The 22625-nt window shown below is 40.5% G+C and overlaps 3 protein-coding genes across 20 annotated transcripts in view; 2 read left to right on the plus strand and 1 right to left on the minus strand.

The window, feature by feature from the left end:
- The window catches only part of ATP2C1 (ATPase secretory pathway Ca2+ transporting 1), a 146900-nt gene extending 135233 nt beyond the window's left edge, over positions 1–11667 (plus strand). For 5 of the 9 annotated variants that reach the window (XM_044754759.2, XM_070493154.1, XM_070493155.1 and 2 more), the window contains one exon: positions 11112–11667. In XM_044754759.2, coding sequence (XP_044610694.1) covers positions 11112–11207 — 96 coding nt within the window. In that variant the 3' untranslated portion in view covers positions 11208–11667. Of the gene's footprint in view, positions 1–11073 lie in introns of all 9 variants that reach the window. The other 4 variants (XM_070493151.1, XM_070493156.1, XM_070493152.1 and 1 more) reach the window with 1 other exon arrangement.
- ASTE1 (asteroid homolog 1) lies at positions 8812–21104 on the minus strand. Of its 3 annotated transcripts, XM_014828484.3 has the most exons (6): positions 20939–21104; positions 19894–20026; positions 18441–19766; positions 13174–13384; positions 11957–12016; positions 11165–11299 (listed from the first exon to the last, which is right to left on the minus strand). In XM_014828484.3, the coding sequence occupies exons 3-5, from the start codon at positions 19743–19745 to the stop codon at positions 11967–11969; spliced, it is 1566 nt and encodes a 521-aa protein (XP_014683970.2). In that variant the 5' UTR covers positions 19746–19766; positions 19894–20026; positions 20939–21104; the 3' UTR covers positions 11165–11299; positions 11957–11966. The 3 variants fall into 3 exon arrangements, 2 of the variants coding, with proteins under 2 accessions (XP_014683970.2, XP_044610698.1); XR_011496517.1 differs by lacking the exons at positions 11957–12016; positions 13174–13384 and adding an exon at positions 8812–9315 and having other exon boundaries at positions 11104–11299; XM_044754763.2 differs by lacking the exons at positions 11165–11299; positions 11957–12016; positions 13174–13384 and adding an exon at positions 16211–16821.
- A 25-nt stretch (positions 21105–21129) lies between these two features.
- NEK11 (NIMA related kinase 11) overlaps positions 21130–22625 on the plus strand; it is a 246270-nt gene continuing 244774 nt past the window's right edge. For 6 of the 8 annotated variants that reach the window (XR_011496516.1, XM_070493163.1, XM_070493160.1 and 3 more), the window contains exon 1: positions 21241–21437. Coding sequence is in view for 1 of the 8 variants with exons in the window: in XM_070493166.1 (XP_070349267.1) it covers positions 21271–21437 (167 nt within the window). In the remaining 7 variants the exon portion in view is untranslated. Of the gene's footprint in view, positions 21438–21937; positions 22064–22625 lie in introns of those variants that run through there. The other 2 variants (XM_070493166.1, XM_070493161.1) reach the window with 2 other exon arrangements.

Raw genomic sequence — 22625 nt, forward strand, 5'->3', positions numbered from 1 at the left:
CTTAAAGGGTAGAGGGACTAACTGAGCTGTGGTAGTCAATGTGCAGAGAAAGGCACGCAATTTCTGTCTTCTAAGAGAGAGCATTGACATGACCAGAGAGAAGAAAAGGAAAACGTGGAAGATAACCCAATTAGTTTCTGGCTTTCTGCCTTGGATGGTAGAGCTATTGGGAGAATTACCAAAGCTTAGCAGTCTATAGTGGGACACACATCAATCTGAAATGTGAAGTTTGTGGTGTCCTTTAGACTTCCCAGTGGGCATGTTAGATGAGGTTTCTAGCACAGAATGATTTAAAGCCATGGCTGACTAATTGTAATGTAGTAGGAAAATAATTTCTTGTTATAAGCATCAATTTTTTTTTTTGGCTAAAACTAAAGCAATAAATGACTGTAAACTTAGCTTTGACAGAATAGGTATTTTTTTAAAAGTAGTTTCTTTAGTTATTAAGAAATAGCAACAGTTATATAAATTCAAAATATAGGGAGAAAAGATAACATTTCAGCCTCCTGTGTTATAGAGCTGTCAAAGTGATTCTGTTATTAAGATTACCACCTGATAAACACTAATCTGAATTATTGGTAGCAGATCTTTTTGATATTTGCAGTAAGACACTCTTAAGAGGTGAGAGAATATATATAGCAAAGAACTGCATGGCTTAGACTGAGATTTGCTGTGTATTGAAACCCAATAAGTGAATAGCAGTAACATTAGAAAATAGCTACTTCAAACAAGCAATTTATGGCAGGAAAGTAGAAAATGTTAATTTCTTCTCTTTCCTTTTCCATTTTACTCATAATTCTTCCTTGGATCTTTCTAGCTTCACATTCCACACAATGGTCCAACAACAATCTACTTACCAGTCTTTTTGGACAGTATTTCAAATTGAAATCCTTGTTTCTCTGCCTCAATTTTGAGAATCAGAATTTTTACCTGTTCTTCAAAGCCCAGGTGAAGAGCCAACCAGGATGGCCTTTTCAGATTGCTCTAAAGATATGTGGGTGGGGGGTGTGTGTGTGTGTTATATGGTTTCTTTTAAATACTATTAAGAATAAATGCAGCCATAAGTTTGGGCATGAAATTGTGGGATTTTATCTTTTAGAAAGCATTACAAAATGTAAGTCCAAGTCACTTCAGTGATAGCTAGACAGAAATTTGATAGAAACTTTTCATTCAAAATAAATTTAAGTGGTTAAATTTGAGGAGGAAAATGAAAAATATTTGAGCCGTTAGTTTTGATCCTTATAAATTCTTTTCTGATCTAAACCTGCCAATGTTCCTGTGTACACCTGAGTGTAGTAACTGTGTGTATTTGTACAGCTGCTCCAGGTAGACAGTGTTTAATGCACAGGTCACTGTATACACCTGACTTTGCCATTCCTATCCCTTTTTGCTCAAGTCTAGCCAAATTGACAAATATCCTGGCAAAGGCCCACATTTCTGTGGTGGCCCCGTTGCTCTTACGCCTGGCAGAACTGCTTTTCATATCTAAATCAAGGTTGCCCCATCACCTTTATTTCTTCAGCAATAATTGCATCTTTCCACTTAGTAACTTTCTGAGTGGAAACCACGTCCCTCAGTATTAACAGCACACAGTGCGGGGAAATTGGTCAAATTGTTCTGCATGAGCCTAGAGGTCCATTTTTGGGTTCTGAGTATTTCCAACTTTTGAAGTCAAAACAAACTCTGCTTTTTTTTTAAATACCAATCCAGTAAACTATATTAAAAGCAATTTTCTATCAAGGCCTTCCATATGGTAAGTATACTGAAATGCCCGTTAATTGAGAAGTAACAGTTTGGTGCCATCTTATGGTCATAAAGAAAATACTGTAATGCCTTGACCATTTGCTCTTTTTCAAGTCTGCATCTTAAAAGGATAAAAAGAAAAAACTTACGTGAGTCTTACAAAGTATCCTTGGGACAATATATAGCAGGCCCCACCCAAATGATTGTAGAAAATGTATGCTTGATAAGAAAAACAAGACAAACTTTACATTTAAGCATTATTAGATTAATTTCTAAGGAGTTATAAATGAGTACATTTTCATGTTCTTTTCTCATATTGATCCATATGGCTGCATAATAGGATTGCATTAGAATTTATAAGTATCTTTCTACATGGAGCAGGTCTGGGTGGCCCATGAATTAACTAAAGGTGTTACGAGTTAGGGAAACAGTTTATTTTAATAATTCCTTAACTGACCCTCATGGGACTACTGATTTAGTTTTGGGGTGGACACACTATGGCCTGCAGGCCAAATCCATCTGCTGCTGGATTTGTACATAAAGTTTTGTTGGAATACAGCTATGCACATTCATTTACGTATTATTTATCACTGCTTTCATGCTACAACAGTAGAGGTGAGTAGTTACAACAGAGACCATATAGAGCCTACTAAACCTAAAATACTTACTTTCTGGCCTTTACAGGAAAAGGTTGCCTACTCATATAGGTATTCAAAAAGAGGAAAATAAGTCTGTGCATTGCATTCAGTGGACCAGAAAGAGAGTGGAATCAATTTTCTCTACCTTCCAATTCCCAACAGGATGTTCTTTCTGGGATGGATACACTTGATACTAGATTTGATGTCAGTGACTACTCTGAGTCTCCACCAAGGCTCCTATGTGGAGAAAGAATCTCAGTCTGTTCTCAGAACATCATCAATAGGGAGGATATGCCAGCTGTTATCAGTCCCACCTCATCACCAAGGCTCCTTGTTCATATAATGGGTGGAGTGTCCTGATCTGTTGTTCCATCTGAATTGTGCTTCTCATCACACAGACACACACACACACAGACACACACACACACCCCCACTCATGTAAGCTTTTATTGTAGAGTTGGATGTACAAGTGAAGTGGAGGCTTCCCTCTCATTGGCTCTTTCCTCCTAACACAAACACAGAAACAGGTTTAATTTGAGAAGGCTAAAGTATATTTTCTTGCTTAGGGAAGACAAAGTTTAGTAATAGTAGAAACCAAAATATCCTGTCAGCCCAGTCTTAGGGAAAAATACACTCTAACTCATTTTCTCAGAACAGAACATTCTAAACCAAAACATCTTTGCATCCTATTTACCACATTTCTTAGGTAAAGTTATGACAATATTTCTTCGTGAATTCCTCTTAAAGTCCACCCTTGGCCATCTGACTTATTATTTTACAAAACAGTTTATGGTTATCGTAATAGTGTCAATTTCTTTAGTTTGTCTTTAAAGAAACAACTTGCATAGATCTGGGAGGTTTCTGAAGGGCTGCTGTACTTTGTGATTGGGAACTTGGGTTTGTCGATGTCACCATTCCTGGAATTTGATACCAGACTCCCTGTCCACCATTTTTACTTGTTTGTCATCGTTTCTTGGCGCAAGACAAGGGAACATCAGAAGTTTGCTCTCTTAATGCCATCCTTCTTAGAGGCTTCAACCTTTACAAACATTTCTCTGATTATAATAGTACAACATACTCCTTGGAGATACTCATAAATAGAGGCGTAGAGGAGGAAAACATCTCATAATCTCATCACCCAAAGACTTTAACCTAGGCTTCAGACGTATATCCAGCTGCCTAGCAGACGTCTCTACTTAAGCGCCTGAAAGGTATGTCTAACTTAAAATATCCACAACAAAACCCCTGGTCCCCCCACTTCCCGACTACACCCCACCCTACACAAATGAATGACAACTGAAGAGGGAATCTGAAAACAGAGTTCTGTATTTTAATGAAGGCATAAAAATGCTGTATTACTGTAGCAATTTTAGCAATAATTTGCAGCAGTTTTCATTGGTATATTTACAAACTCCCAGTTTTTCAAAGTAACGTTAATGTATTTACTCAAAAAAAAAGTTTCCACATCTGAGCAAGTTCACCGTTAACAAGTAGATTACTCCACATATCCTCTTCTCTATCATGAAATATAGTTAATTGCGCTGTATCCAGGATAGCGAGCATTGAGACACTGTGCAAAGCAGACTGTTTTTCCTGTAAACATCTTTTGATTTATTCCCCCATAATGTGTAACACACATGAACTAGACAGATACGGTGAGAGTAATACATTGACAAACACGTGGCAGTTTTTCAAGAAGAACCAGCACCGCAGTTAATCCTCCAAAAAGTGCTAATCATATGTAAAAACAAACTGGAAAAGTTTTCCTAATCTTGTATGCTAGCTCACGTGGTGGCATAAGCTTTTCAGAGTCAAATGATTCAGTCGTATAAATTATCAAAAATCTGACATTGATACATTCCAATCAGCTTTTTTTCTTTTTTTGCAAAAACATTCCTAGGTGTTCTCTGATCCTGATAACAATAGGTTATACTGTACACAGAAATCTCCAAGTGTCTCCAAAGTGGTAATGGGAAAATTGTTTCTTAAAATATTATGTATACATAAATATATAAATATTGAGAGAAAGCTATAGCTATTTTAACCAGATACCTAAAATGTTATCAAGACTAGTTAGGAATAAAAGTGATTGCGTGTGCATTGCAACATGTTCATGTGAAATTTGATTTCTCTCCCTGAAAACTGAATCCAGTGAAACTAACTGGAAACACTTTTCCATATATTACCTCATTCATCTCTCTCTCCCATTTTAACAGACTGGTACATGTCATGCCTTTGAATTTTAACACTCCCTTCCTCAGCATGAGGTTCTCATCTTAGAATTTTTAATGTTGGATGGGCTTGAATTTTAGCGTCATTCAGACCTGGAAAGAAATGCCAAAGCAATTTATCCTGTATGCCTCAGAAGGCTGTTGCTGAAAGTAGGGAGGCATCTTTTTAATACATGTGTCCAAAATAAATAGTATTTAATTTCAAATTGGTACAAGGTGCAGAATGATTTTCAGCTGTCTTGACTGAAATGTATCAACGAAAGACATTACGAGATAAATACCAACTATCCCACATCCACCTCACTAAAAATACAAGGTTGCTATGTTTGGAGTTAGGTGCTAGTGAGAGTTTGTCCTTTTACGAAAGTGAAATTATTTCTTCTGGTCTTGGGGGCGACTGCTTTCCAGGTTCTGGTCTGGGTTCATCGTGTACCAGCCAGCCAAGTAGTACATGCTGGAGAGCGGCACCCAGTGAACTCTGGAAATGTCACTAAGGGGAACAGCTAGGTTTGGCCTCCTTAGGGTTATGGACTAGGACCAGGATATAACTCTGGCAGTTGCAGGAAGAGGAAATTTCCAGAAAGTGGGTAATATCTGCTCTTAATTTTTACCTGTCTTTAAACACATCCAGGGCTCTTTCAAATTGGGTTTTAAAACTCTGCAAAAAATTCCTTGATGACAAGAAAAGTGGGCAGGAGGGGCACAAGTACTCACATACGAATAGTTCCTTCTGGTCTTTTTTCATTATTTTCTGAGATTGAGTCTGGCTGCCTGTTCACATTCTGGCATTTCTCCCCTCTTTCTGGGGTGGCTTCAGCCTGACAGCTCTGGTGCAGTTGCTTTAATAGTCTCACATCCTTCCCTTGTCATCTTAGTCACAGTTGATAGTGTTGACCTCCTTTGCTTCTGCAAAGTTCTGCCATTAGCTCTGGCCATCGCTGGTCTCCTGGTGCCGTGATCTTTCTGCTCAGCATCTTCTCACTTCTTCCCAGATCCTTTGCTTTGTTCTTGGTTTCCATGTGTGGATGTAACAAACCAATAATGGCTATCATTTATTGCATGTTTTTAGTGCCAGACACTGTGCTAAGTAACTTAAAAGTGTATGTCATTTTATTCTTAGACAACAATTTGAACTATTCTGATCCTCATTTTATAGATAGGGTAACCGAGGCATAGTCATTGATTCATTTATTTTATGCACAAGGGAGGAAAAAATAATTCTAAGACTTTTCTAGCCATACAAGTCTTTATCTTTTAAAATTGTTACTAATTTGAATTAGAAATCCAAATTCAAATACTAAAGTTAATGTGAATTCTTTTTTGTCCTATCAATTATTGTAAAAGGCCTTTAGAGTTTGTATTTACAGGATATATATTAAACTTTATAAGTCCAGGTATCTCAAAAATGGCTTGTACAAATAAATTTCAAGTATAATTTAATTACAACTAAACACAGATCCTAATTACATTATAGTGTTTTTCTCTCTCCAATTTTATTCCTAAAATTTATTCATCTTTGCTATCCAGAGTTCCTTTTGTTACTTAAACTGCTAATTAAAAACATATTCCAAAGCCTCAGGTGAGATTTCATTAGCTAGAACTGAATCAGAAAGAGGAAGACCTAAAGACTTGATTGAAAACATAGGAAACAGTTTTTCCAAAAGGAATACAGGACATACTGCATTCTGCTTCTACACAGGTGCTTCCACTGCCTCCTCTACCTCATCTGAATTACATCCCTGTCTCTTACAGCCAAGCTCAAAAGCCAGATCTGAGAATCCTCTGATTTAACCTCTCCTCATCCTGGAGAAGCCAGCCCTGGTGGTCTAGTGGTTAAGATTCAGTGCTCTCACTGTTGTAGCCTGCGGTTGTTGCCTGGTCAGGAATCATACCACCCGTCTGTTGGTTGTCATACTGGGTGGCTGCATGTTGCTGTGATGCTGAAAGCTATGCCACTAGTTTTTCACATACCAGCAGGCTCAGCCTTGGTAGGCAGGTTTCAGCAGAGCTTCCAGACTAGACAGACTAGGAAGAAGGACCTGGCTGCCAATTTCTGAAAAGATCGTCCATGAAAACCCTATGAAAAGCAGTGGAGCATGTCTGGTACAGTGCTGGAAGGGGAGAGGATGGTGCAAAAAGACCACGCAGGGTTCCACTCTGCTGTCCACAGGGTCGCTAGGAGTCGGAATCAGTTTGATGGCACTAACAACAAAAAAACCATCCTAGTAATTACTGTCTTCTTACTGTAACATTCAGTCTGCACTGCGCCATTTTGCACCTGACAGATTACTTCATGAATTGTTCACTTAATTCATTGTGTGGTGTCTCCCAAGCACCTTACACAAGTTTAACTTGAGGGTCAGGTGCTGTGTCATATTTCTTTGGTAAACCCCTTCAGATACCTCGTGGAGGGCTTGTGACCTCTCATTTAATACATACAGAAGATATATCCCGGGGTAGGTAACTTTCCTGAATTCTCACAGAGAGTATAAGTTAATGGACATTATGAGATTTTAACTCCTTTACTGCAGGGCTGGGTAATTTCAAGTGAATGGCCCTGATTGCAATGGCTAGAGAAGGGAACCCGACTTGTTACGTCTACTGAAGGGAGGGCTACTTTGCTTGAAAAACTCCTTTTAATGAAAGAAAAAGATGAATGATAAAATTCAGTTGACTTTTAATTAAACTCTGTAGCCCATACACTTTTCAGTTTGGTGCCTGTCAAACCAGTTATTTGCCCAAGAGGAAGTGGGAATGAATGGTTTTTCGTGTAAGGTTGGTGATTTTAAAAAGCAGTGTTGATGATGAGCCAGGAAATAGGACACTCATATTGGTATAATTTCCAGATTGGCCCCTAACTCCAGGAATCAAAGAAAAGAGAATTTTGATAAAACAAAGGTCTTATGTGCTTGTAGTCCCCATTTGCTTGAAAGATACCTATCTTCTCAAAAATAGATGCATATGACTGCTCTTTTCTTGATTCTTCTGAGAATAACCATCTCTTTAGGGACATAAAAACAACCTTACTACAGGGCCCCATTCATTCCTCCTAAAATAATAAACAAAAATTTCCTTATTTCAGGAACTCTTATTTGAAACAGAAGGCAGTCTTTAAGGTTGAAAACTTTTGGAGCAAATGAGATTGTGTTTTCACCTTTTGTAAATGGCTAAAGCTAGTCAACACTTGGGAGGTGTGTATTTAGCACTGGCCAAAGCTGGGCTTACTCCTCTAAGAGTATGGTACTTCTAGGAAAGTGGAGAGAATTGTATACCAGATGTTAGGAACTGAACATAGCCCTGGTCAAAATGGCAGCTTAAAACCACGTTTAGGGTTATCACTGGTGGAATACACTAGTGAGGGAGTAGAGAAGAAAGGAAGAACACAGTTTGTATGATTACAAATAAAATGAAGGTCAGAATATGCTTTCAGATCTTACCCAAATATATTCATTCCACTTTCTTTTTTATTTTTAACTTCTTTATTTGGAACTGGCCAGCACCTTCACAATTCTCTTGGTATTTATAATTTTAGCAGCCTCTAGTGTGTTCCAGAGCAGTGCCTTTCATAGTCTTTTGACTGCAATCCACAGTAAGAAGTTCATTTTGCACAAAGATCTAAAATATATGCGTATCTGATATTTTCCTTTTAAAAACTGCTGGTTATGACTCACTAATCTCACATCCCATAAATGGGTCAAAACCTGCAGTATAAAAAAAATGGCCTAGATTCTGCTATTGCTGCAAATATCTCTAATATTTTAATTTCTTCTTAGTTTTTCCTTCTCCTCTAGATCTAGCAGCTCAGGATGCTGTTTCTTATTTTGTTGGGGCATTAGAGTTTCAATTTATGCTTTAAAACCTGCAGCATATCTAAAGTGCACATCAACCCTGCCAGTCTCATTTACTGAGTTCTCAAAGGTATTATAGTTTTCTGTCTGCATCTTTACTACTATCTTCTAAGGCCCAGACCTTTCATGATAAAGGATGAAGAGGAAACAGTTGTAAAAAAATTGTTTTTGAAATAATAACCCAGCTTCTGCTTATAGGAAATAATTGAAGTAGGACTTCTGTTCTTTTGAAAACATAGCTGGATGAGTTGCTGCAATTTAAAGGTTTTAGACTATTATTATTAACTTACTGAAATGGAACAAGAAGTACAAACATGCTTTCAAATGTGTTTAAGAAATACAGAAGTTTCTCAAATCAGGTTGTATTTATTAAAAGCAAAATACAAAATAACTTGGAATTCAAAGGTTACCTATTGCAATGTTTATCTCCTAACAGGTTAGTTCTAAAGAAAAAAGTTAATCATTTCAAGGGAGGTGACAGAAAAATTTTAAGTAAGAATTAGACATCTGGTTACAGACTGAGTTTATTCAAACTCTGAGGTCTCAATATGTTCCTCCAAGTTTTCAACCATTAACAGCTCAAACCGATTGCTTCCCTCATACCAACATCTAGTGTCTGAGGTGGCTCCCAGTCTGTTCTTTGACCAGCTGGTACCGCGTTTCTTTTGCCTCTTTTTTTGGGGGTTTGATTTACCCTTTGGTAGGAATAATTCAGCAGGGGCATGTGACCTCGTGGCATTGAACAGATGGTCATAAAGTTGCTTTGCCTCAGGACACATGCTCAGGAGACTTTCTGCAGAGGTTGTTGTTAGCAGTTGTCGGCTTAATCCATGCACCAGGCTTCCACTGTACAACCTGCTCAATAGGAGAGAAAAGGGTGTTGTTAAAGCACAGGTTTGGTGCACTGGGACACTATCATTGACGTGGCTCCAACAAATGCCTCTAAACACTGAGTGCTCTTCTTGCTTCTATAAAACTGTTATTAAAATTACTTAAGAAGAATCTGTTCCCTGAAGGAAGGAACTGAGTTGTTATTACAAAGATTACTTCTTCTTGGCTGGCAGTATTTAAAAACTTTTTATCAACAAATTAAATGAGAGGTGCTTGCTGGTTCTGCAATTAGCCTGAAGTTGAGCAGGCCTCTTAATACTTCAAAGAAAAGCAATTAAAAATTCCTTTGATGAACCAAACAGGCAGTCTGTTGAAATATGAGAAAATTTAATGGCATTGTTTCCAAGGTCATTCATTCACCTGGACTAAAAACCTACTTCAAAAACATAAGATGGGATTTACTGGAAGCCACAAATTTAATATATAACTTACTGCCAGAGTTGATCGACTGGTGCCTTAGCAATTGATATAGGACCATCATATAATTAGTGGAAGATCACCATTTAAAAAGCCTTGGTAAATGCTGAGGTGCAAGAACAATCCTTCTCTTGAAATCATTATTATGAGAACTGTTTTGTCTTGTTTTTCCTGTTTTGTTTTAAAGGGATTTATGGTAAGTAGAGAGGATCCTGTCAAGAATGACCTAAACTATTAAAGAAAAGGAATAAAGAATCCATAGGTCAAAGGCCAATTAGTCTTATTTGGTAGAGGCTTCTTCGGTTAGCTCAGATATGAGGCCCAGAGATGTATTAACAATACTATTTACTGCTAGGAACCTTTTCACCTGGAAATTTTGGAAGTCACACCAGCATATTTTGTATGCCTCTATATATCACTCATTCATTTGACAAATATTTCAGTACTTATTGTATGCTAGGCGCTGGGGCTACAACAGTAGACAAGTCGCTGTCCTCACAGAGCTTCCATTCAAGTGGAGAGAGAGAATGCACATATACAATCTCAGCTCCATTTTCTAACCATCTCCCTTTTATCTTTCTCTCGTACCTCCTGGATGGATGGACAATCACCGGGATGTCCAATCCATTGATCCTACCACTTTTTCACTGGCCTACACCCTACTGCGGTCCTTTCGTTTTTATTCAGCTTAAATGCCATAGTCAAACACAATCACTTCCTGGCATACAGGCTACCTCTCCCTTTTTCATACTTGCCTGGCAAAACAAAAACTCTAGATAAAGTTCACTTAAGCATCTAATAGTCATCTCACTAGAATAAAAACTCCAAGACAGCAGAGATTTTTTTTCTTACTGTTTTGTTCACTATACCCTAGCACAAAGTAGGCATTTAATAAATATTTGAATGAATGAGTGAACAATACGCCAGTGGTAAGAAATGCACTTACAAAAATACCAAAGAGTAACAGAACTAGAGTGACTGGAAGTAGAGAGGAATATTTCAGTACGGTGATCAGAAACAGCCCTTATAAAGTAATATTTGAACAAAGACCTGAAAGAAATGAGGGAATGAGTAAGTTATATCCCACCAACAACTGCCTCTTTTTTTACTTTTACTTTAAAGGAACTGATTTTTTAACATTTGGTCTAATCACAGAAACTTTCTTTGGGAATATGAAAATAATATTTTTCCTTGTTTCCAGCTCTTCAAGTATAGTAGTGATCTAAGACAAATTATACTAAAATTAATTTTTGAAAATAACTTCTTTGCTTTAAATATAAATAAAGTTTTTACTTCTGTGTGCAGCCTTCTGAACTAGTTTCCCTTGGTGCTTACCGAGTTAGGTCTGGCTCTGGGAGAGGCGTGGACAGCAGCTGGTTGAGATACACCCCCATCTGCAGACAGCACTGCCACTGAGAGAAGATGTGAGCTGTGTCTAAATCCAGTCTCGTTCCTGGCCTCGTCTGCTCCTTCACTCTTTGGAACTCTTCGTACAACATCTTAGCACCATCCTCCCGCAGATCTTCCTTATCTAGATAAAGAAACAACCCAAGGGCAGTATTTTCAAAGACATTGTATCTGCTTGTAATTTTCTCCATATATAAAACTTCAAATTCCATAGGAAAAAATTAGTTTAAATAACAAAATGCTTTTCTCTTCTGGCTCTTTACTATTTTAACGTCACTGTAAAAGCCTTGCTGTATAAATTGAAATATTTATACTGAAATGCCTTTTAATGACAACCTAACTTTATTCAACTCCAAATTATTTTTTTCCTTAAAATAATATCTCTTCCAGTTTCTGCTACCTGACTTTAAACACATCTGCATCTGAACTCTCCAAACCCTAAATCTGTCTCTATGGAAAATACAAATTACTATTAAATATCATTCTCTTTACTGTTCTCTTTCACTAACCTTCCTTTCATGCGATAGTGCACTTACAGAAACAGCCTCTGTGTTCAAAGCACATTTTAATTTGTGTTTTATGGGAAGAAATCAAAAGTATGACTCATAGAGAATGTGGCAAACCATCAACTTCACACAGTAGAGGATAAGGGGCAAGAAGCAAGAACCCTAGGAAACAAAGGATGCGATGTGTGTTCAGCTACAAGCTTCTGCAGGTTTGTTTGAGCAGGAGCGCAAAATGACATCTGGACCAACTCAAAAGTAATAAAAAGCAGGCCCACCTTTTACCAATTAGCGAGCAGCAAGGCACTGAGCCTGCCTGGGTGCGGGGTCCACAATTCCTAAAAGAAAAGAAACAGACCCTTGACATGCCCCTTCTGTTGGACTCAGGTAGAAACTTAATAGGCTTGTGCTCTGAGAATTTCTTAAACTATGTTTATTATTCAATGAGAGGAAATACCCTAAACTTGTATCTTAACCAGTAGTAGGCTTTAACTTATTTGTTCTGCATTAAGGTGGCTGTCATATAACAACAGTCCCTCTGACAGCTGCTCTCACACTTGGGGTGGCTGGAAGTTTATGCTGGTTCATTCTTTCATTTAACTTATTTTACAAAGTAAACTCCAGAGTAGCATTACCCAATAGAACTTTCTACAGTGATGGAAATGTTCTGTATCTGCACTGTCCAGTACAGTAGCTTCCAGCCATATGTGGCTACTGAGCACTTGAAATGTGGCTATAGTGTCATTGCGAAGCTGAATTTAAATAGCCACATGTGGCTGGTAGCTATCATAATTGATAGTACTGTTCTAGAGTGTGATAACTATTATACATGTTCACATAAAGTATTATAGCATTCATGATCTTTTAAAGAGAATAATTCCATTGCAGAATTGAAGTGCTCCAGTGCATGAACATTTATTTCACCTGATATTTAAATGCAGATGAAACTGCCTCAAAGTATATTTCTCTAGAAAGAAAAGTTCCTATTTCTATCATCTCTACTTACATACTAATTGAAACTTATGGTAGAGAAAAAGGAAAGTAAAAAGACAGCACAAACACGTTTACTGTAGTTATATGGTACTCAGAAATTTCACCAGTGGGCAATTTTAAATAACTTTCTAATGATGATGTAGCTGCTGTATTGATGACAGGGACAGGGATGGGGAACATGGAATACAAAATGCAGCTGGCACATGGCACAGTCACACTTCCTAGATTAAAGCGTCGGGTGCCACGGCGCAGGTGGGATGAGGTGGTGTCAGTACATCTTCACTGCTCTGCCCTTGGAGTCAGCCCCTCAGCACCGAGCCTGGCACACAGAAGTGCTCACAAATATTTATCAGTGAATGAATGACATTTTGGTGCTTCCTGTTCAAAGTTCTGATATAACTGATGGGAGTATATAATCCAAGAATATTTTTTGTTTGTTTAAACTTTTGATTATATGCAAGTAACATGCAAAAATATACTCCTGGAATTTCTAGATACCTACCAGGGCTGTGGATTATGGCATGCAAGGGCCCCATCAGCATCCCCAGCAGTAAGGCCTGTAGATGATGTAGCTTTGCCTTGGCCTCTGTGTGCTGCAACCAGTAGCAACTGACAGCAATGGGCAGCTTCAGTGAAGGAGGGATTGGGTCCAGAACGGCCTGCTTCACCTTCAGTGTTTCTAACAGAAGTATCTGCCTTCTAGCCAAGGAGAGCTGAAAATACATGCCAAATACCCTGTGAGTTACTTTGGGGAACGTCCTTTTTTTTTTTCCTAGTAGGAAGCGTCTTTAATGCAAATGAAACTGCTGTGTCAGTTTCTTATCTTCCTGTGGAAAAACATCAGCCACACTCAAAGCATTTAGAACATTGATAAGACACTTAATAAATATGGTTGACTGAACGGATGTATTGTCTACCACTACACAGCCCTTGCTCATGTCATTCCATCCTCCACGCAGGCTGGTGAGCATCTTCAGTGCACAGGTCACTTGGGAAGCTTGTTAAAAATTCAGTCCTCGGGCCCCACCCCCTAAATTTTGATTCAGTAAATCCAAGGGGAGCCCAGGAATCTGCATTATTTATTTATTTTTTTGAGGGAGATTCACCCTGAGTCCTCCTCTTTTCTCTCTTTTCTTCTTTTTTGGTTGAGGAAGATTAGCCCTGAGCTAACATCTGTGCCAGTCTTTCCCTACTTTGTATGTGGGATGCCTCCACAGCATAGCTGATGAGTGGAGTAGGTCCACATGTGGGATCTGAACCCACAAACCCCAGAGGATTTCAGCCACCCAGCCATGGGCTTGCCTCAGGAATCTGCATTTTAATTATTCTGCTTTGGGACACAAAGATCTATACTTAACCCTACCCTTACTTGCCAGTGAATGTTTAGGCCCCACCTTCTCCATGATGCCATTACTGATCACCTCCAGAAGAAGGCAAACAGATTACATGCGCCCTTTGCAGCATATCATACCTCCTTCTGCTTGTTTGGGTCCTGTCTCATGTCCCACCCCTTGAATGGTTCGACTGTCTTTGTGTTCTCCCACACAGCAATTGTCCCAGGGTGGCTACTTGTAGGTCAGAAGCATATTCAAAAGAGCTAGGCACATTTAAGGACTACCTGTATCGTGCTTACAGAAATACACCATACTCACTTTTGCTCCATGCTTTAGAGAGCGCACTTCAAATGAAAGGAAGTAAACAGCTATGAGAGCTTCGGGCTTCTTGTTGAAGTAATTTTACCTTAATGAATCTTAGGACTGAAGAACCATAACGAACCTTGCAGGTCACACACTTTACAGATAAGGAAATGAGGACTATTAAAAGGACCCCTTGGGGGCCGGCCCAGTGGCACAGCGGTTAAGTTCACATGTTCCACTTCAGCAGCCCGGGGTTTGCCGGTTCAGGTCCCGGGTGTGGACCTACACACTGCTTGTCATGTGGCAGGCATCCCACATATAAAGTAGAGGAAGATGGACATGGACGTTAGCTCAGGGCCAGTCTTCCTCAGCAAAAAAAGAGGAGGATTGGTGGCAGATGTTAGCTCAGGGATGATCTTCCTCAAAAAAAAGAAAAAAAAGGACTCCTCAGGGAGACTTTACAAACAAACTTTAAAGAAAAAAAACAGTTGTATTACTAGTGTCTGCACACAGCCAGAAAAGGATTTCTTTCTTAGCACCTAACACCTAGTTAGTAGTCAATAAGTATGTTGACAGCTGAGGATAGAGATGTTAACCTCAAGTAAAACACATCATAATTGACAAAATAGTTTCATCAATGCATGAGAGCATTAAATACAATGATTTATAATTACTGGTTTTAAGAATACAGTGGTAAAATTTTTGAAATTAGAAATATACAAAGTGCTTTATAGTATAATCAATCACCCCTATGAGAAGTAGCATTAACTACTTAAATTTAAAATAAAACAAAAACTATTCTTTATAATCTCCTAAACTGGTAGAGATATGCACCAAGTAAAGCTAAGAAAACACGTGAATTCTTTTCTGACATAATGCTTAAATTATGGCATTCTCTAGCCATGTTATAACTTTTCTGAACAAAGCAGAGTCTGGGCTTTGACTTCAGAGATGTTCTGTTCCTCCCTAACTGTGTCCTTGAACAAGTTTCTGAACTTTTCTACAACCAGTCTAATCATCTGTAAAATGGGCAGTATAATGAGTTACACAAGACGTTTCATGGAACCCACCAGTTCTTAGCCCCTTTCAAAAGGGGAACTAGTCTGCTCACAGCCCTTAAATCTGATTAGGTTTTATCCCACGTGACAACTCCTTTCCCTTCCCTCCAGGAGCAGGGAAAGCACAAACCTGCTGAAGAAACTGCCAGAAAGAGGCTGGTCTGGGCACTGCCTTACTCCCCAAGAATGATCCACTTACATCTCTCCTTACGATTAACCTCACGTTGGTTAACTTGAGTGGCACTCTGTCCACTGCAACTAACATAACCAAAATGGAAACCCCACCCTATGTGCTAACTGTGGGAATTAAATGAGAGATTATATAAAGTTTCAATTACAACAGCTGGCACAAAGCAGATAATCAAAGTATTCTTACCACATCATGTTAAAGAAAAACCAAATGAACAGATACTATCACAAAGTTTCTATCCTTGTACGCGCATTTGTCTTTGGAATCACATTTGCTCCTGATACTGTTTAATGTTATCATAGCCTCATTAGAGCTAACAACACTGAGCTAAAGACAGAATTGATTAGTTTATGTCAAGGGAAAGCCAATGCTATCAGTGCACAGAGAATGAAGTGAAATTTCACCCTACTTTGAATACAGGTAAGTGATGAGAACACTTGTCACCTTTACTTAGCAAGGAATGTAATCAGCATGGTACACTCAACTGGATTTTCACGTGGGGGAAAAGTGTTCTGATCCCCATATCACATCATACACAAAAAAATCAATTTCGGGTAGATTGCAGATCTAAATGTGAAAAGCAAAAACAATTTTCATGACCCTGAAGTACGCAATTTCTTAAGTAGGTCACAAAAGTGATAACCATAAATAATAAAAATTTAAATTAGACTTTATTAAGAACTTCTGTTCATCAAAGCATACTAGAGTGAAAAGACAGCCCACAGAATGGGAGAGGCTATTCATGATACATGTTATTTGACAAAGAATCTAAACACAAATAAAAAGCCAACAGAAAAATGGGCAAAGGACTTTGAACAGAAACCTACATAACAATATCCAAATGGCCAATGAATACATGAAAATGTGCTCAAATAAGTCATCAGAGAAATACAAATTAATACCCACTAAATTGGCTAAAATGATGCCACAACCATCAGATTAGCTAAAATTTTAAAAAGGGTAGAAAATGCCAAGTATGACCCTGGTGTAAAGTAAGTGGTACTCTCATAATCTGCTGGTGGGAATACCGGCAAAACTACTTTGCAAGACCATCTGGCAATATATCGTCTAAGCTGAACACATGGATATCCCATGACCCGGCAATTCCACTCCTAGGTACATATGCAATAGAAATGGGTCCAGGGGCCAGCCTGGTGGCGCAGCGGTTAAGTGGGCACGTTCTGCTTTGGCAGCCCGGGGTTTGCCAGTTCACATCCTGGGTGCAGACAAGGCACTGCGTGGCAAGCCATGCTGTGGTAGGCGTCCTACATATAAAGTAGAGGAAGATGGGCACAGATGTTAGCTCAGGGCCAGTCTTCCTCAGCAAAAAGCAGGATTGGCAGCAGTTAGCACAGGGCTAATCTTCCTCAAAAAAAAAAAAAAAAAGGGTCCATATTTTAACTAAATGATGTACACTAGAATGTTCATAGCCCGATTTGTAACAACCCAACTGCAAACTACCCAAATGCTCATCAGCTATAAAATGGAAAAATCAGGGGGCTGGCTCAGTGGTGCAACAGTTAAGTTCGCACGTTCCACTCTGGCGCCCTGGGGTTCACCAGTTTGGATCCTGGGTGCGGCCATGGCACCGCTTGGTAAGTCATGCTGTGTCAGGTGTCGACATATAAAGCAGAGGAATATGGGCACGGATGTTAGCTCCTGCTGAGCTGTCACTAATGGAGAGGCTAAAGAGGCTAGTTCCTGGTCAGCCGTGTAGGCCAGGGATCAACGCTATGGACATCTGGGGCTGGATAATTCTTTGTTATGGGGCGTTGTCCTGCACATTCTAAGATGTTGAGCAGTATCCTTGGCCTCTCCCCACTAGATGCCAGTAGCAACATACCACCCCCACCAACTGCCCAGGTAGTGACAATCAAAAGTGTCTCCAGACATTGCCAAATATCCCCCAGGGGGCGAAATCACCCCCAGTGGAGAACCAGTGGTGCAGACAGCTGCAAGGACTCCCACAGAAAAGCAGAGCCCGATTCACAGCTGCTGGGACGCTATGGCTGCTGTCCCATGCCCCTGAGAAGAGTGGCCTGAGTATTTAGTGCTGAGAAAAACCCCCCGCAGAGCACTGCAATCAGTATTGTTCCATTTATCTGCATTTAATTTGTAGAGTTAATTGTGTTAACATAAGCAGTTTTACAGCTTTGTGATTTTTAATATATTTATGTAGTATTATAAAAAACAAAGTAAGCTCTGGGATCCATGAGAATTTTTTTTTTACCTCGAAAAGGGGATTGGTCTGCGTGTTACTCAGGTTTAAGCAACACTGAGATAGGCTTAAGAGTCATGTTTTCAGTATCAAACTAAGCAAATGACGATGATGCCATAAACATAAAGCCTAAAAAAAATCCTCATCAATAAAAATGAAAAATTAGACCCAAGCATCAGTATTAATCTTGTTAATTGAAATCTGATGCAGTCTGAGATATTAATTATGCCTATGATCAATGCCTATAGGCATACTTTTTTTTTGCAGTCCAGAATTTTTTCCTTTTCTTTTTTTTAGCTACATAACCCCACTCTATTGGCAGCTAGTATCAACAGAGTAGTAGTACTAACTGTGAAGGCAACACATATTACTGAAGTACAGTGGAAATGGCAGATGTGGAGCTAAAAAGATCGAGGTTTGAGTCCTAGCACTCATACTCTCTGGCTGGGGTATGACATAGTTACTTAGTTTGAGTCCTAGTACTGATACTCTCTGGCTGGGGTATGACATAGTTACTTACTTTGAGTCCTAGTTTTCTCAGCTATGAAATGGGGACAAGATAGCAACCAACCTCAGATGGTTATACTAAGAGAGATAATATAATGTGTAAAGTAAAATTTTCGTAAAGTGCTTTACAAAAATTACCTTAGTATTACAAACACTTACCTCAGTCAATGTGCTTAAGTCCGAATGATCCTTGGGCACTTCTACCGCATCAACAATTGATGTTTTGATATTTTTATGAATCCTTTCCACTTCGCTGAAAGCTAGACGCTGAAGAGGCAGTGCATTCCAGGACGTGTTTTCTAGATGTGCAGAAGCATTCAGAAGCAGCCCATAGATAGTTTGCCGGATGGGCAGAGAGATTCTGTGGGCACTTGGTTGCTGCATGTTTTCCACCTGTGTCTGAAGAATGGTCCGTCTTAGCACCAAAGCATCGCTGATGAAAGGAGATAGCTGACCTTTGGCCAAAGCCACCAGTACCCATTCCGGTAAAGCCAGGTTCAAGGCATCTGGACAGGCGTAAGCACCATACTGGAAGAAGTCCTGCAGCTTCACCTGGGATGGCTGGTATTCTTCCATGGAACAGCAGAGAAGTTCCTTAACATTTTCTCGATTCTTTTTGGGGAGATATTGGAGAACGTTATCTAGTGCTTCAGTGGGGTTAGCAAATTGAGACAACCAATTCAGAAGTCCCAGAACTCGGTGGTGTCTCCTCCCCTTAGAACTGGCGCCTCCAAGAGGAAGACGTACTTTACTTAAGAATGTCTCCATGATGGGCAGGTTAATGTGGTCATTTCCACACAGCACCGCAAAGAGAGGTAGTAGAGCTTTATTCATCCTGCTGAAGTGATGGCAGAGCGCATCCAGGGAAAAGCATTTCACAGGGATATAGTGCTCTCGTGTGCCCTTAAGAGTGTTCATATTTCTCCACTGAAAGCTATTCAATGGGCAAAACCCAGATTTCAGGTCAAAAATGCAAAAGTCACTATCTGATGATAACACGGGGCAATTCCAATGATTAGCCAGTGTCATAATGTCCCGATCTGCTTCTGAAAAGCACTGGACAAAACATACGTGCAGCTTGATCAAAACCTGTATGAATACTTCCCGGATGAGTAAGGGACAGACATATCCACCCCCACCAACAGAAAGGGAATGGGCCATCTGGATCTTCTCTCTAGCTCGGTCCTTTAAAGTTGTAAGCTTTTTATCTGAAATGTCACATCCTCCGTCTAATACAACATATGGACATATATTACAAGCAAACAGTGATTCGAAGAATTTTTGTACAACATCTGCAAAAGAATCATAGTCCCCTCCATACCGAAGCTCCAAGTTTGAATTGAAGCAAAGCCGGTGGAAGAGAGCATAGCCATCAATGATAATTTTTGTGTCTCGCAACTTCAAATCAATGAAGAACTCATTACTGTGATCTTCTACAAAACTCATCAGTCCTCGAATACCCATGACAACTGTCTGAAGAATTACCTGTTTAAAACAACAGAACACACTTTCAGTTGATGCTGGTTATTATTTCCAGCACCGTAAAATCAAGGCAAATGTTATGAAGAACTCTTTAAATAGAACTGCTAGACATGAGCATTTCAATTCTTACCTAGTTCCTTAGGCAACACCAGCTAGCTGAGTGCCTTTTCATTCTCTTCTGCTTGTCTCCTGTGTTATAAGGCACAAACTCGATGGTTTTATGGAGTTTGATCTTTGAACAGGGATGAAGGCTGCTGAAGATTCTAAATAAAAATCAGTTAAAATCCATTACTGACACTAATAAAGAACTTCTGTGGACTTTGATATTGAGAGAGATAATAGTCACCATCTTACAAAACAGAATATTTGTTTTGTGGAGTCAAAGTAAAACATCCTAAGCTATAAAAATGATATCCTCCTCAATCTCATAATTAATAAATCAGAAGGCATTGGGCTTCAGTTATCTAAAGTGTGTAGGGTCAATGATATGGATCCAGTTTTTCTGGGACCTTCTTTCAGTCCTTGGCTTGTGGGCCCATCCTAATTGGCATAGTTTTGAGTAAGGAAAACGACTGTTTCATGCCTTGAGGAACTTAACTCTCCAGCTTCATCCCAATCAGAAGCTCTTTTCATTTTCTTGTCTTTGCATATCAGGCCCTGTTACAAAATATTCTCCCCAATCTGGCTAACTTAAGTCACAGGATCAGAATTACTAATTTTTCCTTTGGTCTCAGGCTCCAATATGACTCAGCATGGCACTGTTATGGATCCTGTCTTTGTTTAAAATTGTGAGATTTTGTCAAGCATGGATTTTTTTTGCATTAATTTTGATTTTTAAAGAATTGCAGTAAAATTTATTTATCTTGATTACAGAGTTTTGGGGGCATCCCCTTGCCTTTAGGCCCAACTCATTTCACCCTAGTCTTGGCCCTCTCAGCACCTTATCCTATACAGTAGATATTTCTTTATAGGTCTGTCTCGTAAAGCTTTAGCGAGCAGAGACTCAACTCATACTAAGCTAATTACAAGACTATGCACAGAGTAGTTGTTCAACAAATGTATGCTTAGTAGGAGAAAGGAGCACAAAAGCTATGATCCAAGTCCTCAAACACAGGCCTTTATACACGGCGCCACCGGGGCCCTCACAACCCACCCGGTCCAGCAGCAGAGCCCACCTGCTCGGTCCTCCCAGAGGACCAGCCCCTCGATTAGAAGCCCGCAGGAGCCAAGCGAGCACTGGAAGACCCGGCACGTGACAGTGCAACTCCAAACGCGGGAACCGGAAGTTTCTGGTATGACGTCACTGGGAAGCCCGGTTCCTTGAAGCCAGTAGCGCCAGACTGCGCCGGGGGTCAGGTGCTCTGGCCCTAGAGCAGCAAGGTCGCTAAAAAAACTACGCTATGACACGGCTTCTGTCAGGTTAGAAAAGCCAGACCTGCCCGGCCTGTTCTCTTCTCCCCGCCCCCTTGGGCCGGCGCACACTTCCGCCTCGCCCCGACTTCCCAGCATGCCCCGCGCGGTCTCCTTGGCAACGGTGCCCAACAGCCGGTGGTGGTCCTGCAGCGCGCCGGGTGACGCTGCCCCACGCCGAGGCCGGCCGGCGTACGTCCCAGTCACCGTCGGGCTCTGGGCGTGCCTCGGGCGCCGCCGCCCCTCCGCCCTCGACCCGGAAAGGTACGCGGCAGGCGCTCTTCGGGGCGTGCCGGGCTCCAGGCGCCGGGGAAGGTGGTGGTTTCGGGCAGCTGCGGCAGGGTCCGCATCTCGGGGCCGCCGTGGCCGCGACCACCTCACGTCCCTCGTCCCCTTACCTCCCGGATCTGCTCCAGTCTCCGGAGAATAAGTGTTGCTGATGCCCCTTCGATGTTTGTTAACGCGCTTTACGGAAATGTAAATTTTAAAAAAAGTTGAGGCAAGGAATTGTTCATTTTACTTAGGGTTAAAGTTTACCTTTAGGGTTAGATTTCTATTTTAGCCGAATCTGTGTCCAGTCAGCTTCTTCTCGTTTATTATTTCCGGGGAAGAGGACTACTTGGCTTCAACCTGTGATAACCGCTCCCCTTTCCTTTTCTTTTGCCCCCAGCCACATCGATTTCACCTCCAAAGGCCACTTTGCACAGGGCCGTATCTCGCCTTTCTCCCAGTTCCCATGCGACTTTCTAAATCTTCTCTCCCCTCCGCCGTCACGCACCCGTTTTTTTGTCCCTTGGGCAGCAGTTGGTCTGCTGGACGCTTTTTTGCCCCAACAAAGTTTACTGAGCACCTATTATACGCCGGGCACCGAGGATGCAAAGATAAAGAAGGTGTGTTCCCGGCGCTCAAGTACGTTCACAACCGTTGTCAGGTGGAGGTGAGGGGCCATTGACAAGTGAGCAGGAAGTTCTAGAATCTAGCCGGCGCGGTACGTTCCTGGGACGCTCTGTGGTCGCACAGAGGAGACTAGTAGAACCGATGGCCTAAAGGCGGACAGGGAACGGGGCTGCAGGGCTGAGTCTGGGAGGTTGGCGAGGGGGCACCTGGTCCCAGAATACTCGGGGGCCGGGGCCAGGCTGCTGAGGCTGCTGAGGTTTAAGCTTGTTTACAAACAGGAACCTCTGGAAATTGGACTTCTCAGAACTGTTCTGTCTTTCGCTAAACAGAGACGTTTATCTCGTCTCTAAAACAAGGAGAATTAGTGATCTGAAGAGTCCTTTTCAGCTGAAAAAGGCTGTGAGTCCATACATTTTTCTTAGCTTAACTTGGCCAGAAAGCATCATTTTTACGCGAGCAGAGGAAAGCAAACAAAAGATACATTTGGAGGCTTGCTCTCCAGTTGTTTTTCAGCGTTAGATTTCGCTATTTTCTGTGATCTTGATAATCCCACAC

This window comes from Equus asinus, chromosome 21 (assembly GCF_041296235.1).
Source record: "Equus asinus isolate D_3611 breed Donkey chromosome 21, EquAss-T2T_v2, whole genome shotgun sequence".
Classification (NCBI taxonomy): Eukaryota; Metazoa; Chordata; class Mammalia; order Perissodactyla; family Equidae; genus Equus; species Equus asinus.